The 20887-nt window shown below is 46.8% G+C and overlaps 1 protein-coding gene across 1 annotated transcript in view; it reads left to right on the forward strand.

The window, feature by feature from the left end:
* The window catches only part of dip2a (disco-interacting protein 2 homolog A), a 299931-nt gene that overhangs the window by 143916 nt on the left and 135128 nt on the right, over window positions 1-20887 (forward strand). Inside the window, exons 8-9 of the mRNA XM_065019803.1 lie at window positions 135-424; window positions 3314-3424. Coding sequence (XP_064875875.1) covers window positions 135-424; window positions 3314-3424 — 401 coding nt within the window. The remainder of the gene's footprint in view (window positions 1-134; window positions 425-3313; window positions 3425-20887) is intronic.

A 20887-nucleotide genomic window follows, 5' to 3' on the forward strand; every position in this document is an offset into this window, starting at 1 on the left:
TCCATCTCCTTCCTCTCTCTCTCTCCTTCCTCCATCTCTCTCTGTCTCTGTTCAAACATGGATATGCTGGGGGTTAGGGATGCTGTAAGCTTCTTTCACCTTGGATAAAGTATTAAAACATGTCAATTCTTTAGTTCAGCAGCCGGACCCTAACCAGCCCAAGGCGGAGGGGAACCAGATGTCCCCTCTAGCAGGCGAGCCTCTGGGTGTAGTGACCAACTGGCCTCCCTCCCTGCTGGCCTCCCTCCAGCGCTGGGGCATCACCCAGCCCAGGAGCCCCTGTCTCACTGCCCTGGACAACGCTGGTAAACCAGTGTACACTCTTACCTACGGCAAGCTGTGGACACGCAGCCAGAAACTGGCCTTCACGCTTCTGAACAAACTGAGCACTAGGAACGAGCCACTACTGCTGCCTGGAGATAGAGTGAGTGGTCTTTTTCTCTCCTATAGATGTCGAAGCAGCTTCTGTCTGTGTTAAAGCCAATCCTTTAGCCAGTATGTCACTGTGTCAAAGCAGCTATTGACAGTTTAGGTCGCATTAGTTGTATCTTCACAGTGGTTGTGTGTTCCTATAGACAGATGGTGACAGTATGTATCCTGTAGGTTGATGGTGAGAGTGTGTATCCTATAGGTTGATGGTAACAGTATGTACCCTATAGGATGATGGTGACAGATGGTAACAGTATGTACCCTATAGGTTGATGGTGACAGATGGTAACAGTATGTACCCTATAGGTTGATGGTGAGAGCATGTACCCTATAGGTTGATGTTGACAGTATGTACCCTATAGGTTGATGGTAACACTATGTACCCTATAGGTTGATGGTAACAGTATGTACCCTATAGGTTGATGGTGACAGTATGTATCCTATAGGTTGATGGTGACAGTATGTACCCTATAGGTTGATGGTAACAGTATGTACCCTATAGGTTGATGGTGACAGTATGTACCCTATAGGTTGATGGTAACAGTATGTACCCTATAGGTTGATGGTGACAGTATGTGTCCTATAGGTTGATGGTGACAGATGGTGACAGTATGTACCCTATAGGTTGATGGTGACAGTATGTACCCTATAGGTTGATGGTAACAGTATGTACCCTATAGGTTGATGGTGACAGTATGTATCCTATAGGTTGATGGTAATAGTATGTACCCTATAGGTTGATGTTGACAGTATGTACCCTATAGGTTGATGTTGACAGTATGTACCCTATAGGTTGATGTTGGCAGTATGTATCCTATAGGTTGATGTTGACAGTATGTACCCTATAGGTTGATGGTGACAGTATGTATCCTATAGGTTGATGGTGACAGTATGTATCCTATAGGTTGATGGTGACAGATGGTGACAGTATGTATCCTATAGGTTGATGGTGACAGTATGTATCCTATAGGTTGATGGTAACAGTATGTACCCTATAGGTTGATGGTGACAGATGGTGACAGTATGTACCCTATAGGTTGATGGTAACAGTATGTGTCCTATAGGTTGATGTTGACAGTATGTACCCTATAGGTTGATGTTAATAGTATGTACCCTATAGGTTGATGTTGACAGTATGTACCCTATAGGTTGATGTTGACTGTATGTACCCTATAGGTTGATGTTGACAGTATGTACCCTATAGGTTGATGGTAATATTATGTACCCTATAGGTTGATGTTGACAGTATGTACCCTATAGGTTGATGTTGGCAGTATGTACCCTATAGGTTGATGTTGACAGTATGTATCCTATAGGTTGATGGTAATAGTATGTACCCTATAGGTTGATGTTGACAGTATGTACCCTATAGGTTGATGGTAATAGTATGTACCCTATAGGTTGATGTTGACAGTATGTACCCTATAGGTTGATGTTGACAGTATGTACCCTATAGGTTGATGTTGGCAGTATGTACCCTATAGGTTGATGTTGACAGTATGTATCCTATAGGTTGATGTTGACAGTATGTACCCTATAGGTTGATGTTGGCAGTATGTACCCTATAGGTTGATGTTGACAGTATGTATCCTATAGGTTGATGGTGACAGTATGTATCCTATAGGTTGATGGTAATAGTATGTACCCTATAGGTTGATGTTGACAGTATGTACCCTATAGGTTGATGTTGGCAGTATGTACCCTATAGGTTGATGTTGGCAGTATGTACCCTATAGGTTGATGTTGGCAGTATGTAGCCTATAGGTTGATGTTGACAGTATGTACCCTATAGGTTGATGGTGACAGTATGTACCCTATAGGTTGATGGTGACAGTATGTACCCTATAGGTTGATGGTGACAGTATGTACCCTATAGGTTGATGGTAACAGTATGTACCATATAGGTTGATGGTAACAGTATGTACCCTATAGGTTGATGTTGGCAGATGGTGACAGTGTGTATCCTATAGGTTGATGGTAACAGTATGTACCTTATAGGTTGATGGTGACAGATGGTGACAGTGTGTATCCTATAGGTTGATGGTAACAGTATGTACCATATAGGTTGATGGTAACCGTATGTACCCTATAGGTTGATGGTAACACTATGTACCCTATAGGTTGATGGTAACAGTATGTACCCTATAGGTTGATGGTGACAGTATGTACCCTATAGGTTGATGGTAACACTATGTACCCTATAGGTTGATGGTAACACTATGTACCCTATAGGTTGATGGTAACACTATGTACCCTATAGGTTGATGGTAACAGTATGTACCCTATAGACATATGTTGACAGATGGTGACAGATGGTGACAGTATGTATCCTATAGGTTGATGGTGACAGTATGTACCCTATAGGTTGATGTTGACAGTATGTACCCTATAGGTTGATGTTGGCAGTATGTACCCTATAGGTTGATGTTGACAGTATGTACCCTATAGGTTGATGTTGACAGTATGTGTCCTATAGGTTGATGGTAACAGTATGTACCCTATAGGTTGATGGTAACCGTATGTACCCTATAGGTTGATGTTGACAGTATGTGTCCTATAGGTTGATGGTAACAGTATGTACCATATAGGTTGATGGTAACCGTATGTACCCTATAGGTTGATGGTGACAGTATGTACCCTATAGGTTGATGGTAACAGTATGTACCCTATAGGTTGATGGTGACAGTATGTACCCTATAGGTTGATGGTAACAGTATGTACCCTATAGGTTGATGTTGACAGTATGTGTCCTATAGGTTGATGGTAACAGTATGTACCATATAGGTTGATGGTAACCGTATGTACCCTATAGGTTGATGGTGACAGTATGTACCCTATAGACAGATGTTGACAGATGTTGACAGTATGTCTGTGTTTTCTTTAGGTTGCTCTAGTGTTCCCCAACAGTGACCCTGTGATGTTTATAGTGGCGTTCTATGGATGTCTGCTGGCAGAGCTGATCCCTGTGCCCATTGAGGTGCCCCTCACCAGGAAGGTAAGGACAGGGGACATGGACTAGGGTTGTGGTGCCTACCTGCTCTCTGAAGGCATAGGAAACATGGTTACATTGCCAAAGCAAGTGAAATGCTGTAACTAATAAACCATTACACATTTACGTTACACTCACAACAGTTCCAAAATAATTGAGACATTTTGAATGTTAGTTTGTCTGTTTACAGGGCATTCGGAAAGTATTCAGACTCCTTTCCTTTTTTCTACATTTTGTTACGTTACAGCTTTATTCTAAAATGGATTTAAAAAATGTTCCTCATCAATCTGGAAACAATGCCCCATAATGACATCACAATGCCCCATAATGACATCACAATACCCCATAATGACATCACAATACCCCATAATGACATCACAATACCCCATAATGACAAGGCGAAAACAGGTTTTTAGAAGTGTTTGCTAATTTATAAAGAATAGAAAACTGAAATACCTTATTTACATAAGTATGCAGACCCTTTGCTATGAGACTTGAAATTGAGCTCAGGTGCATCCTGTTTCCATTGATCATCCTTGAGATATTTCTACAACTTGATTGTAGTCCACCTGTGGTAAATTCAATTGATTGGACATGATTTGGAAAGGCACACACCTGTCTATATAAGGTCCCACAGTTGACAGTGCATGTCAGAGCAAAAACCAAGCCATGAGGTTGAAGGAATTGTCCGTAGAGCTCAGAGACAAGATTGTGTCGAGGCACAGATCTGGGGAAGGATACCAAAAAATGTCTGCAGCATTGAAGGCCCCCAAGGACACATTGGCCTCAATCGTTCGTAAATGGGAGAAGTTTGGAACCACCAAGGCTCTTCCTAGATTTGGCCGCCCAGCCAAACTGAGCAATCGAGGGGAAAAGGGCCTTGGTCAGGGAGTTCAGGTCAGGATGGTCACTCTAACAGAGCTCCGGAGTTCCTCTGTGGCGATGGGAGAACTTTGCAGAAGGACAACCATCTCTGCAGCACTCCATAAATCAGGCCTTTATGGTAGAGTGGCCAGACGGATACCACTCCTCAGTAAAAGGCACAGCCTGCTTGGAGTTTGCCAAAAGGCACCTAAAGAACCCTCAGACAAGGAAAAACAAGATTCTCTTTAAATCTCTCGACGAAACCTGGCACCATCCCTACGGTGAAACATGTTGGTGACAGCATCATGCTGTGGGGATGTTTTTCAGCGGCAGGAACTGGGAGACTAGTCAGGATCGAGGGAAAGATGAACGGAGCAAAGTACAGAGATCCTTGATGAAAACCTGCTCCAGAACGCTCAGGACCTCAGACTGGGGTGAAGGTTCACCTTCCAACAGGACAACGACCCTAAGCACACTGCCAAGACAACATCAGGAATGGCTTCGGGAAACGTCTCTGAATGGCCCAGCCAGATCCCAGACTTGAACCCGATCGAACATCTCTGGAGAGCCTTGAAAATAACTGTGCAGCGAGGCTCCCCATCCAACCTGACAGAACTTGAGAGGATCTGCAGAGAAGAATGGGAGAAACTCTCCCAATACAGGTGTGCCAAGCTTGTAGCGTCATACCCAAGAAGACTTGAGGCTGTAATCACTGCCAAAGGTGTTTCAACAAAGTACTGAGCAAAGGGTCTGAATACTTATGTAAGTGTGACATTTCAGTTTATTAAATTTGATTAATTTGCAAACATTTCTAAAAACATGTGGTATTGTGTCTGAGGGGGGGAAACGATTTAATCATTTGTCGAATAAGGCTGTAACGTAAATATTTTTGGGGAAAAGTCAAGGGGTCTGAATACTTTACGAATGCACTGTAATTTAAATGAATTTGGAAATGCAGCTGGCCAGTTGTTTGGAAATGCAGCTGGCCAGTTGTTTGGAAATGCAGCTGGCCAGTTGTTTGGAAATGCAGCTGGCCAGTTGTTTGGAAATGCAGCTGGCCAGTTGTTTGGAAATGCAGCTGGCCAGTTGTTTGGAAATGCAGCTGGCCAGTTGTTTGGAAATGCAGCTGGCCAGTTGTTTGGAAATGCAGCTGGAATAAGTACAGAAGCCTAGGTAGTACAGTCATCTTGACAGAATGAATGCGACATGCTAATGAAATGAGAAGAGAATCTTTCTTGGCGCGAGTGTTTTTTAAAGTTGTGTTTAAACAGAGCCTTAAATGAGCATGTGACCTTTATATAAAGACCTGATGCGAAACCTTAAACGGGAAACCTTCTGCTGACTGGTTAACTTCTTTGGGATAGAGGGCAGCATTTTCACTTTTGGATGAATAGCATGCCCAGACTGAACTGCCTCCTACTCAGTGCCAGTTGCTAATAGATGCATATTATTATTAGCATTGGATAGAAAACACTCTGAAGTTTCTTAAACTGTTTGAATGATGTCTGTGAGTATAACAGAACTCATGTGGTGACTGGTTAATGGGGAGGAGCACACTTTTTGTCAGGTTTAACTTATGACCAGAACATTTCCCTAAACCTTGTAGCATGTCCAGGAGATAGGGAGTAGACTCCTCGGGGTTAGAGATGGGGAGTAGACTCCTCGGGGTTAGAGAGGGGGAGTAGACTCCTCGGGGTTAGAGATGGGGAGTAGACTCCTCGGGGTTAGAGATGGGGAGTAGACTCCTCGGGGTTAGAGATGGGGAGTAGACTCCTCGGGGTTAGAGATGGGGAGTAGACTCCTCGGGGTTAGAGATGGGGAGTAGACTCCTCGGGGTTAGAGATGGGGTAAAGGAGACTCCACGGGGTTAGAGAGGGGGTAAAGGAGACTCCACGGGGTTAGAGAGGGGGTAAAGGAGACTCCACAGGGTTAGAGAGGGGGTAAAGGAGACTCCACGGGGTTAGAGATGGGGAGTAGACTCCTCGGGGTTAGAGATGGGGAGTAGACTCCTCGGGGTTAGAGATGGGGAGTAGACTCCTCGGGGTTAGAGATGGGGAGTAGACTCCTCGGGGTTAGAGATGGGGAGTAGACTCCTCGGGGTTAGAGATGGGGAGTAGACTCCTCGGGGTTAGAGATGGGGAGTAGACTCCTCGGGGTTAGAGATGGGGAGTAGACTCCTCGGGGTTAGAGAGGGGAGTAGACTCCTCGGGGTTAGAGAGGGGAGTAGACTCCTCGGGGTTAGAGATGGGGAGTAGACTCCTCAGGGTTAGAGATGGGGTAAAGGAGACTCCACGGGGTTAGAGAGGGGGTAAAGGAGACTCCACGGGGTTAGAGAGGGGGTAAAGGAGACTCCACGGGGTTAGAGAGGGGGTAAAGGAGACTCCACGGGGTTAGAGAGGGGGTAAAGGAGACTCCACGGGGTTAGAGAGGGGGTAAAGGAGACTCCACGGGGTTAGAGAGGGGGTAAAGGAGACTCCACGGGGTTAGAGAGGGGGTAAAGGAGACTCCACGGGGTTAGAGAGGGGGTAAAGGAGACTCCACGGGGTTAGAGAGGGGGTAAAGGAGACTCCACGGGGTTAGAGAGGGGTAAAGGAGACTCCACGGGGTTAGAGAGGGGGTAAAGGAGTCTCCACGGGGTTAGAGAGGGGGTAAAGGAGTCTCCACGGGGTTAGAGAGGGGGTATAGACGACTCCAACACCATCAATAAGTTTTCCGATGATTCAACAGTGGTAGGCCTGATCACCGACAACAAGGACACAGCCTATAGGGAGGAGGTCAGTGACCTTGCCGTGTTGACCAGCATAACAACCTCTCTCTCAACGTGATCAAGACAAAGGAGACCGGAGCTGCTCCGCCATGGATCAGATGAGGAGCTCCTCCTCCTCCGCCGTGGATCAGACAAGGAGCTCCTCCTCCTCCGTGGATCAGACAAGGAGCTCCTCCTCCTCCGTGGATCAGACAAGGAGCTCCTCCTCCTCCGTGGATCAGACAAGGAGCTCCTCCTCCTCCGCCGTGGATCAGACAAGGAGCTCCTCCTCCTCCGCCGTGGATCAGACAAGGAGCTCCACCTCCTCCGCCGTGGATCAGACAAGGAGCTCCTCCTCCTCCGCCGTGGATCAGACAAGGAGCTCCTCCTCCTCCGCCGTGGATCAGACAAGGAGCTCCTCCTCCGCCGTGGATCAGACAAGGAGCTCCTCCTCCTCCGTGGATCAGAGAAGGAGCTCCTCCTCCGCCGTGGATCAGACAAGGAGCTCCTCCTCCGCCGTGGATCAGACAAGGAGCTCCTCCTCCGCCGTGGATCAGAGAAGGAGCTCCTCCTCCTCCGCCGTGGATCAGACAAGGAGCTCCTCCTCCTCCGCCGTGGATCAGACAAGGAGCTCCTCCTCCTCCGCCGTGGATCAGACAAGGAGCTCCTCCTCCTCCGCCGTGGATCAGACAAGGAGCTCCTCCATGGACCAGAATCATTTTCGTATTCTAAAAATGAGTAACGTTAATGCACAATCAATCTCCTCACACTATCAAATAATGAGAGTTGAGGCCAGGAAGTGTTGCAATCAAGTCTTAGAAACATGGAGCTTCATCCCAATTAGGACCATAGAGGTCAGAACATCCTGTGTGTTAAACAATTTCCCCATAACATATCTGAAATGACTTGGGAGGAAACAAACAGGGTGCCTTTTCTGAACTAAAGAGAAGATGGCTGCTAAGGCCTTAACACCAAAGTTGAATGGACATTTTTGGTCGACCCATCTTCTCCTTAGTTTAGCATGGTCGCTGGACCGGAGATGGGTCTCTTGGGGAAAAAAACAAATTCCGTTCTTAAAGACTTAAGATGAGCATACAATCGACTATGCTTGACCACGTGGTTAATTCCTTTTAAGTTCCAACTGATATAGCTAGTGGAGCCTGGAGTACGTGATTTAGGCATAGTCATTAGAAATTAATAAGGTCACATAGTCATTAGAAATGAATGGAATGACAGTCACATGGCCAGTGTGTTGAAAGGTCAGAGTAATAAGATACAAAGAAAATACCTTATTACCCCCTGTTGGAAGGCTGCATGTTCCTCTCCTACACGAAAGAAAATACTACCATGTTAAGCCTAACCTCAGTAGAGTCTATCCAGGGCCAACATTTAAATGTTTTTTTTATTTCACCTTTATTTTACCAGGTAGGCTAGTTGAGAATAGGTTTTAGTTTACGACTGCGACCTGGCCAAAATAAAGCAAAGCAGTGTGACACAAACAGTGTGTTAGACATAAACAAATGTACAGTCAATAACACAATAGAAAAACATACAGCTGAAGTCGGAAGTTTACATACACTAAGGTTGGAGTCATTAAAACTCATTTTTCAACCACTCCACAAATTTCTTGTTAACAAACTTTAGTTTTGGCAAGTCGGTTAGGACATCTACTTTGTGCATGACACAAGTCATTTTTCCAACAATTTTTTACAGGCAGATTATTACACTTATAATTCACTGTATCACATTTCCAGTGGGTCAGAAGTTTACATACACTAAGTTGACTGTGCCTTTAAACAGCTTGGAAAATTCCAGAAAATGATGTCATGGCTTTAGAAGCTTCTGATAGGCTAACTGATATAATTTGAGTCAATTGGAGGTGTACCTGTGGATGTATTTCAAGGCTTACCTTCAAACTCAGTGCCTCTTTGCTTGGCATCATGGGAAAATAAAAAGAAATCAGCCAAGACTTCAGAAAATAAATTGTAGATCTCCACAAGTCTGGTTCATCCTTGGGAGCAATTTCCAAATGCCTGAAGGTACCACATTCATCTGTACAAACAATAGTATGCAAGTATAAACACCATGGGACCACGCAGCCGTCATACCGCTCAGGAAGGAGACGCGACCTGTCTCGCATTCTGTCTCCTAGAGAACGAGAAAAGTGCAAATCAATCCATGAACAACAGGAAATGACCTTGTGAAGATGCTTTAGGAAATGGGTACAAAAGTATCTATATCCACAGTAAAACAAGTCCTATATCAACATAACCTGAAAGGCCGCTCAGCAAGGAAGAAGCCACTGCTCCAAAACCAACATAAAAAAGCCAGACTACGGTTTGAAACTGCACATTGGGACAAAGATCGTACGTTTTGGAGAAATGTCCTCTGGTCTGATGAAACAAAAATAGAACTGTTGTTTGGCCATAAAGACCATCGTTATGTTTGGAGGAAAAAGGGGGATGCTTGCAAGCTGAAGAACACCATCCCATCCGTGAAGCACGGGGTTGGCAACATCATGTTGTGGGGGTGCTTTGCTGCAAGAGGGACTGGTGCACTTAACAAAATAGACGGCATCATGAGGTAGGAATATTATGTGGATATATTAAAGCAACATCTCAAGACATCAGTCAGGAAGTTAAAGCTTGGTCGCAAATGGGTCTTCCAAATGGATAATGACCCCAAGTATACTTCCAAAGCTGTGGCAAAATGGCTTAAGGACAACAAAGTCGAGGTATTGGAGTGACCATCACAAAGCCCTGACCTCAATCCTATAGAAATTTGTGGGCAGAACTGAAAAAGGGTTAGGGTTAGCAAGGAGGCCCACAAACCTGACTCAGTTACACCAGCTCTGTCAGGAGGAATGGGCCAACATTCACCCAACTTATTGTGGGAAGCTTGTGGAAGGCTACCGGAAACGTTTGACCCAAGTTAAGCAATTTAAAGGCAATGCTACCAAATACTAATTGAGTGTATGTAAACTTCTGACCCACTGGGAATGTGATGAAAGAAATCAACGTTGAAATAAATAATTCTCTCTACTATTATTGTGACATTTCACATTTTTAAAATAAAGTGGTGATCCTAACTGATGTAAGACTGAATTTGTACTAGAATTAAATGTCAGGAATTGTGAAAAACTGAGTTTAAATGTTTCAAACAGACCACCATAGTCCCTGTGCCCAAGAAAGCGAAAGTAACCTGCCTAAATGATTACCGCCCCATAGCACTCACGTCGGTAGCCATGAAGTGCTTTGAAAGGCTGGTCATGGCTCACATCAACACCATCATGCCAGAAATTCTAGACCCACTCCAATTTGCATACCGCCCCAACAGATCCACAGATGACGCAATCTCAATCGCACTCCATACTGCCCTTTCCCACCTGGACAAAAGGAACACCTATGTGAGATTGCTATTAATTGACTACAGCTCAGCGTTCAACACCATAGTGCCCACAAAGCTCATAAATAAGCTAAGGACCCTGGGACTAAACACCTCCCTCTTGAACTGGATGCTGGACTTCTTGATGGGCCGCCCCCAGGTGGTGAGGGTAGGTAACACATCCGCCACGCTAATCCTCAACACTGGGGCCCCTCAGGGGTGCGTGCTTTATCCCGTCCTGTACTCAAATCAAATCAAATTTATTCATATAGCCCTTCGTACATCAGCTGATATCTCAAAGTGCTGTACAGAAACCCAGCCTAAAACCCCAAACAGCAAGCAATGCAGGTGTAAAAGCACGTTCATCCACGACTACGTGGCCAAGCATGACTCCAACACCAAGTTTGCTGACGAAAACAGTGGTAGGCCTGATCACCAACAACGATGAGACAGCTTATAGGGAGGAGGTCACACTGCCAGGACAACAACAACCTCTCTATGTGAGCAAGACAAAGGAGCTGATTGTGGACTACAGGAAAAGGCGGGCCTAACTGGCCCCAATTAACATCGACAGGGTTGTAGTGGAGCAGGTTGAGAGTTTCAAGTTCCTTGGTGTCCACATCACCAACAAACTGTCATGGTCCAAACACACCAAGACAATCGTGAAGAGGGCACGACAAAGCGTATTCCCCCTCAGGAGACTGAAAAGATTTGTCATGGGTCCCCAGATCCTCAAAGATCTACAGCGGCACCATCGAGAGCATCACCGCCTGGTATGGCAAGTGCTCGGCATCTGACCGTAAGGTGCTACAGAGGGTAGCGCGTACGGCCCAGTACACCACTGGGGCCAAGCTTCCTGCCATCCAGGACCTATATACTAGGTGGTGTCAGAGGAAGGCCCTAACATCCAATCCAACATCCCATCATCCAAGTCATAGACTGTTCTCTCTACTACTTCACGGCAAGCGGTAGGACCAAAAGGCTCCTTATAACAGCTTCAACCCCCAAGCTATAAGACTGCTGAACAATTTATCAAATGTTGCTACTTGCTGTTTATTATCTATACAAACTAACATAGTAGTCACTTTAGACTAACCTGTACCCGCACATTGACTCTGTACCGTAACACCCTGTATATAGCCTCCACATTGACTCTGTACCGGTGCCCCCTGTATATAGCCTCCACATTGACTCTGTACCGGTACCCCCTGTATATAGCCACCACATTGACTCTGTACCGGTACCCCCTGTATATAGCCTCCACATTGACTCTGTACCGGTACCCCCTGTATATAGCCTCCACATTGACTCTGTACCGGTACCCCCTGTATATATAGCCTCCACATTGACTCTGTACCGGTACTCCCTGTATATAGCCTCCACATTGACTCTGTACCGGTACTCCCTGTATATAGCCTCCACATTGACTCTGTACCGGTACCCCCTGTATATAGCCTCCACATTGACTCCGTACCGGTACCCCCTGTATATAGCCTCCACATTGACTCTGTACCGGTACCCCCTGTATATAGCCTCCACATTGACTCTGTACCGGTACCCCCTGTATATATAGCCTCCACATTGACTCTGTACCGGTACTCCCTGTATATAGCCTCCACATTGACTCTGTACCGGTACTCCCTGTATATAGCCTCCACATTGACTCTGTACCGGTACCCCCTGTATATAGCCTCCACATTGACTCTGTACCGGTACTCCCTGTATATAGCCTCCACATTGACTCTGTACTGGTACCCCTGTATATAGCCTCCACATTGACTCTGTACCGGTACCCCCTGTATATAGCCTCCACATTGACTCTGTACCGGTACCCCCTGTATATAGCCTCCACATTGACTCTGTACCGGTACCCCCTGTATATAGCCTCCACATTAACTCTGTACTGGTACCCCCTGTATATAGCCTCCACATTGACTCTGTACCGGTACCCCCTGTATATAGCCTCCATATTGACTCTGTACCGGTACCCCCTGTATATAGCCTCCATATTGACTCTATACCGATACCCCTTGTATATAGCCTCCACATTGACTATACCGGTACCCCTTGTATATAGCCTCCACATTGACTCTGTACCGGTACCCCTGTATATAGTCTCCACATTGACTCTGTACCGGTACCCCCTGTATATAGCCTCCACATTGACTCTGTACCGGTACCTCCTGTATATAGTCTCCACATTGACTCTGTACCGGTACCCCCTGTATATAGCCTCCACATTGACTATACCGGTACCCCTTGTATATAGCCTCCACATTGACTCTGTACCGGTACCCCCTGTATATAGCCTCCACATTGACTCTGTACCGGTACCCCCTGTATATAGCCTCCATATTGACTCTATACCGATACCCCTTGTATATAGCCTCCACATTGACTATACCGGTACCCCTTGTATATAGCCTCCACATTGACTCTGTACCGGTACCCCCTGTATATAGTCTCCACATTGACTCTGTACCGGTACCCCCTGTATATAGCCTCCACATTGACTCTGTACCGGTACCTCCTGTATATAGTCTCCACATTGACTCTGTACCGGTACCCCCTGTATATAGCCTCCACATTGACTCTGTACCGGTACCCCCTGTATATAGCCTCCACATTGACTCTGTACCGGTACCCCCTGTATATAGTCTCCACATTGACTCTGTACCGGTACCCCCTGTATATAGTCTCCACATTGACTGTACCGGTACCCCCTGTATATAGCCTCCACATTGACTCTGTACCGGTACCCCCTGTATATAGTCTCCACATTGACTCTGTACCGGTACCCCCTGTATATAGTCTCCACATTGACTCTGTACCGGTACCCCCTGTATATAGCCTCCACATTGACTCTGTACCGGTACCCCCTGTATATAGCCTCCACATTGACTCTGTACCGATACCCCCTGTATATAGTCTCCACATTGACTCTGTACCGGTACTCCCTGTATATAGCCTCCACATTGTACCGGTACTCCCTGTATATAGCCTCCACATTGACTCTGTACCCCCTGTATATAGCCTCCACCTTGACTCTGTACCGGTACCCCCTGTATATAGCCTCCACATTGACTCTGTACCGGTACCCCCTGTATATAGCCTCCACATTGACTCTGTACCGGTACACCCTGTATATAGCCTCCACATTGACTCTGTACCGGTACCCCCTGTATATAGCCTCCACATTGACTCTGTACCGGTACCCCTGTATATAGTCTCCACATTAACTCTGTACTGGTACCCCTGTATATAGCCTCCACATTGACTCTGTACCGGTACCCCTGTATATAGCCTCCATATTGACTCTGTACCGGTACCCCCTGTATATAGCCTCCATATTGACTCTGTACCGGTACCCCCTGTATATAGCCTCCATATTGACTCTATACCGATACCCCTTGTATATAGCCTCCACATTGACTATACGGGTACCCCTTGTATATAGCCTCCACATTGACTCTGTACCGGTACCCCCTGTATATAGTCTCCACATTGACTCTGTACCGGTACCCCCTGTATATAGCCTCCACATTGACTCTGTACCGGTACCCCCTGTATATAGCCTCCACATTGACTCTGTACCGGTACCCCCTGTATATAGTCTCCACATTGACTCTGTACCGGTACCCCTGTATATAGTCTCCACATTGACTCTGTACCGGTACCCCCTGTATATAGCCTCCACATTGACTCTGTACCGGTACCCCCTGTATATAGTCTCCACATTGACTCTGTACCGGTACCCCCTGTATATAGTCTCCACATTTACTCTGTACCGGTACCCCCTGTATATAGCCTCCACATTGACTCTGTACCGGTACCCCCTGTATATAGCGTCCACATTGACTCTGTACCGATACCCCCTGTATATAGTCTCCACATTGACTCTGTACCGGTACTCCCTGTATATAGCCTCCACATTGTACCGGTACTCCCTGTATATAGCCTCCACATTGACTCTGTACCCCCTGTATATAGCCTCCACCTTGACTCTGTACCGGTACCCCCTGTATATAGCCTCCACATTGACTCTGTACCCCCTGTATATAGCCTCCACATGGACTCTGTACCGGTACCCCCTGTATATAGCCTCCACATTAACTCTGTACCGGTACCCCCTGTATATAGCCTCCTCATTGACTCTGTACCGGTACCCCCTGTATATAGCCTCCACATTGACTCTGTACCGGTACTCCCTGTATATAGCCTCCACATTGACTCTGTACCGGTACCCCCTGTATATAGCCTCCACATTGACTCTGTACCGGTACCCCCTGTATATAGTCTCCACATTACCTCTGTACCGGTACTCCCTGTATATAGCCTCCACATTGACTCTGTACCGGTACCCCCTGTATATAGTCTCCACATTAACTCTGTACCGGTACCCCCTGTATATAGCCTCCACATTGACTCTGTACCGGTACCCCCTGTATATAGCCTCCACATTGATTCTGTACCGGTACCCCCTGTATATAGCCTCCACATTGACTCTGTACCGGTACTCCCTGTATATAGCCTCCACATTGACTCTGTACCGGTACCCCCTGTATATAGCCTCCACCTTGACTCTGTACCGGTACCCCCTGTATATAGCCTCCACATTGACTCTGTACCGGTACCCCCTGTATATAGTCTCCACATTGACTCTGTACCGGTACCCCCTGTATATAGTCTCCACATTTACTCTGTACCGGTACCCCCTGTATATAGCCTCCACATTGACTCTGTACCGGTACCCCCTGTATATAGCCTCCACATTGACTCTGTACCGATACCCCCTGTATATAGTCTCCACATTGACTCTGTACCGGTACTCCCTGTATATAGCCTCCACATTGTACCGGTACTCCCTGTATATAGCCTCCACATTGTACCGGTACCCCCTGTATATAGCCTCCACATTGACTCTGTACCGGTACTCCCCTGTATATAGCCTCCACATTGACTCTGTACCGGTACTTCCTGTATATAGCCTCCACATTGGACTCTGTACGGTACTCCCTGTATATAGTCTCCACATTGACTCTGTCACCGGTACCCCTGTATATAGCCTCCACATTGACTCTGTACCGGTACTCCTGTATAGTCTCCACATTGACTCTGTACCGGTACCCCTGTATATAGCCTCCACATTGACTCTGTACCGGTACTCCCTGTATATAGTCTCCACATTGACTCTGTACCGGTACCCCTGTATATAGCCTCCACATTGACTCTGTACCGGTACTCCCTGTATATAGCCTCCACATTGACTCTGTACCGGTACCCCTGTATATAGCCTCCACATTGACTCTGTACCGGTACTCCCTGTATATAGCCTCCACATTGACTCTGTACCGGTACCCCTGTATATAGCCTCCACATTGACTCTGTACCGGTACTCCCTGTATATAGCCTCCACATTGACTCTGTACCGGTACCCCTGTATATAGCCTCCACATTGACTCTGTACCGGTACCCCTGTATATAGCCTCCACATTGACTCTGTACCGGTACCCCCTGTATATAGCCTCCACATTGACTCTGTACCGGTACTCCTGTATATAGCCTCCACATTGACTCTGTACCGGTACCCCCTGTATATAGCCTCCACATTGACTCTGTACCGGTACCCCCTGTATATAGTCCACATTGACTCTGTACCGGTACCCCTGTATATAGCCTCCACATTGACTCTGTACTGGTACTCCTGTATATAGCCTCCACATTGACTCTGTACCGGTACCCCTGTATATAGCCTCCACATTGACTCTGTACCGGTACCCCTGTATATAGCCTCCACATTGACTCTGTACTGGTACTCCCTGTATATAGCCTCCACATTGACTCTGTACCGGTACCCCTGTATATAGCCTCCACATTGACTCTGTACTGGTACCCCTGTATATAGCCTCCACATTGACTCTGTACCGGTACCCCTGTATATAGCCTCCACATTGACTCTGTACCGGTACCCCTGTATATAGCCTCCACATTGACTCTGTACTGGTACCCTGTATAGTCTCCACATTGACTCTGTACCGGTACCCCTGTATATAGCCTCCACATTGACTCTGTACCGGTACCCCTGTATATAGCTCCACATTGACTCTGTACCGGTACCCCTGTATATAGCCTCCACATTGACTCTGTACCGGTACCCCCTGTATATAGCCTCCACATTGACTCTGTACCGGTACTCCTGTATATAGCCTCCACATTGACTCTGTACTGGTACCCCTGTATATAGCCTCCACATTGACTCTGTACCGGTACTCCCTGTATATAGTCTCCACATTGACTCTGTACCGGTACCCCTGTATATAGCCTCCACATTGACTCTGTACCGGTACCCTGTATATAGCCTCCACATTGACTCTGTACAGGTACCCCTGTATATAGTCTCCACATTGACTCTGTACCGGTACCCCTGTATATAGCCTCCACATTGACTCTGTACCGGTACCCCTGTATATAGCCTCCACATTGACTCTGTACCGGTACCCCCTGTATATAGCCTCCACATTGACTCTGTACCGGTACCCCTGTATATAGCCTCCACATTGACTCTGTACCGGTACTCCCTGTATATAGCCTCCACATTGACTCTGTACTGGTACCCCCTGTATATAGCCTCCACATTGACTCTGTACCGGTACCCCTGTATATAGCCTCCACATTGACTCTGTACCGGTACTCCCTGTATATAGCCTCCACATTGACTCTGTACCGGTACCCCCTGTATATAGCCTCCACATTGACTCTGTACCGGTACCCCTGTATATAGCCTCCACATTGACTCTGTACCGGTACCCCCTGTATATAGCCTCCACATTGACTCTGTACCGGTACTCCCTGTATATAGCCTCCACATTGACTCTGTACCGGTACCCCCTGTATATAGCCTCCACATTGACTCTGTACCGGTACCCCCTGTATATAGCCTCCACATTGACTCTGTACCGGTACTCCCTGTATATAGCCTCCACATTGACTCTGTACCGGTACTCCCTGTATATAGCCTCCACATTGACTCTGTACCGGTACTCCCTGTATATAGCCTCCACATTGACTCTGTACCGGTACCCCTGTATATAGCCTCCACATTGACTCTGTACCGGTACCTCCTGTATATAGCCTCCACATTGACTCTGTACCGGTACCTCCTGTATATAGCCTCCACATTGACTCTGTACCGGTACCCCTGTATATAGCCTCCACATTGACTCTGTACCGGTACCCCCTGTATATAGCCTCCACATTGACTCTGTACCGGTACCCCTGTATATAGCCTCCACATTGACTCTGTACCGGTACCCCTGTATATAGCCTCCACATTGACTCTGTACCGGTACCTCCTGTATATAGCCTCCACATTGACTCTGTACCGGTACCCCCTGTATATAGCCTCCACATTGACTCTGTACCGGTACCCCCTGTATATAGCCTCCACATTGACTCTGTACCGGTACCTCCTGTATATAGCCTCCACATTGACTCTGTACCGGTACCTCCTGTATATAGCCTCCACATTGACTCTGTACCGGAACCCCCTGTATATAGCCTCCACATTGACTCTGTACCGGTACCTCCTGTATATAGCCTCCACATTGACTCTGTACCGGTAACCCCTGTATATAGCCTCCACATTGACTCTGTACCGGTACTCCCTGTATATAGCCTCCACATTGACTCTGTACCGGTACTCCCTGTATATAGCCTCCACATTGACTCTGTACCGGTACTCCCTGTATATAGCCTCCACATTGACTCTGTACCGGTACCCCCTGTATATAGCCTCCACATTGACTCTGTACCGGTACCCGCTGTATATAGCCTCCACATTGACTCTGTACCGGTACCTGCTGTATATAGCCTCCACATTGACTCTGTACCGGTACCCCCTGTATATAGCCTCCACATTGACTCTGTACCGGTACCCGCCTGTATATAGCCTCCATATTGACTCTGTACCGGAACCTGCTGTATATAGTCTCCACATTGACTCTGTACCGGTAACCTGCTGTATATAGCCTCCACATTGACTCTGTACCGGTAACCTGCTGTATATAGCCTCCATATTGACTCTGTACCGGTACCCCTGTATATAGCCTCCACATTGACTCTGTACCAGTAACCTGCTGTATATAGCCTCCACATTGACTCTGTACCGTAATCCCTGTATATAGCCTCCACATTGACTCTGTACCGTAATACTGCTGTATATAGCCTCCACATTGACTCTGTACCGTAACACCGCTGTATATAGCCTCCACATTGACTCTGTACCGTAATACCTGCTGTATATAGCCTCCACATTGACTCTGTACCGTAATACCCTGTATATAGCCTCCACATTGACTCTGTACCGTAATACCCTGTATATAGCCTCCACATTGACTCTGTACCGTAACACCGCTGTATATAGCCTCCACATTGACTCTGTACCGTAACACCCTGTATATAGCCTCCACATTGACTCTGTACCGTAACACTGCTGTATATAGCCTCCACATTGACTCTGTACCGTAACACTGCTGTATATAGCCTCCACATTGACTCTGTACCGTAACACCGCTGTATATAGCCTCCACATTGACTCTGTACCGGAACCCGCTGTATATAGCCTCCACATTGACTCTGTACCGGAATACCTGCTGTATATAGCCTCCACATTGACTCTGTACCGAATACCTGCTGTATATAGCCTCCACATTGACTCTGTACCGGAACCTGCTGTATATAGCCTCCACATTGACTCTGTACCGTAATACCTGCTGTATATAGCCTCCACATTGACTCTGTACCGGAACCTGCTGTATATAGCCTCCACATTGACTCTGTACCGGAACCTGCTGTATATAGCCTCCATATTGACTCTGTACCGGAACCTGCTGTATATAGCCTCCATATTGACTCTGTACCGGAACCTGCTGTATATAGCCTCCACATTGACTCTGTACCGGAACCCGCTGTATATAGCCTCCATATTGACTCTGTACCGGTACCCCCTGTATATAGCCTCCACATTGACTCTGTACCGGAACCTGCTGTATATAGCCTCCATATTGACTCTGTACCGGAATCTGCTGTATATAGCCTCCACATTGACTCTGTACCGGAACCTGCTGTATATAGCCTCCATATTGACTCTGTACCGGAACCTGCTGTATATAGCCTCCATATTGACTCTGTACCGGAACCCCTGTATATAGCCTCCATATTGACTCTGTACCGGAACCTGCTGTATATAGCCTCCACATTGACTCTGTACCGGAACCTGCTGTATATAGCCTCCATATTGACTCTGTACCGGAACCTGCTGTATATAGCCTCCATATTGACTCTGTACCGGAACCTGCTGTATATAGCCTCCACATTGACTCTGTACCGAACCTGCTGTATATAGCCTCCATATTGACTCTGTACCGGAACCTGCTGTATATAGCCTCCATATTGACTCTGTACCGGAACTCCGCTGTATATAGCCTCCATATTGACTCTGTACCGGAACCTGCTGTATATAGCCTCCATATTGACTCTGTACCGGAACCTGCTGTATATAGCCTCCACATTGACTCTGTACCGGTACCCGCTGTATATAGCCTCCATATTGACTCTGTACCGGAACCTGCTGTATATAGCCTCCATATTGACTCTGTACCGGAACCTGCTGTATATAGCCTCCATATTGACTCTGTACCGGAACCTGCTGTATATAGCCTCCATATTGACTCTGTACCGGAACCTGCTGTATATAGCCTCCATATTGACTCTGTACCGGAACCTGCTGTATATAGCCTCCATATTGACTCTGTACCGGAACCTGCTGCATATAGCCTCCATATTGACTCTGTACCGGAATCTGCTGCATATAGCCTCCATATTGACTCTGTACCGGAACCTGCTGTATATAGCCTCCATATTGACTCTGTACCGGAACCTGCTGTATATAGCCTCCATATTGACTCTGTACCGGAACCTGCTGTATATAGCCTCCATATTGACTCTGTACCGGAACCTGCTGTATATAGCCTCCATATTGACTCTGTACCGGAACCTGCTGTATATAGCCTCCATATTGACTCTGTACCGGAACCTGCTGTATATAGCCTCCATATTGACTCTGTACCGGAACCTGCTGTATATAGCCTCCATATTGACTCTGTACCGGAACCTGCTGCATATAGCCTCCATATTGACTCTGTACCGGAATCTGCTGCATATAGCCTCCATATTGACTCTGTACCGGAACCTGCTGTATATAGCCTCCATATTGACTCTGTACCGGAACCTGCTGTATATAGCCTCCATATTGACTCTGTACCGAACCTGCTGCATATAGCCTCCATATTGACTCTGTACCGGAACCTGCTGTATATAGCCTCCATATTGACTCTGTACCGGAACCTGCTGTATATAGCCTCCATATTGACTCTGTACCGGAACCTGCAGCAATACGTAACTGAAACGAAGTACAT

This window comes from Oncorhynchus nerka, linkage group LG1, assembly GCF_034236695.1.
Source record: "Oncorhynchus nerka isolate Pitt River linkage group LG1, Oner_Uvic_2.0, whole genome shotgun sequence".
Lineage (NCBI taxonomy): Eukaryota > Metazoa > Chordata > Actinopteri > Salmoniformes > Salmonidae > Oncorhynchus > Oncorhynchus nerka.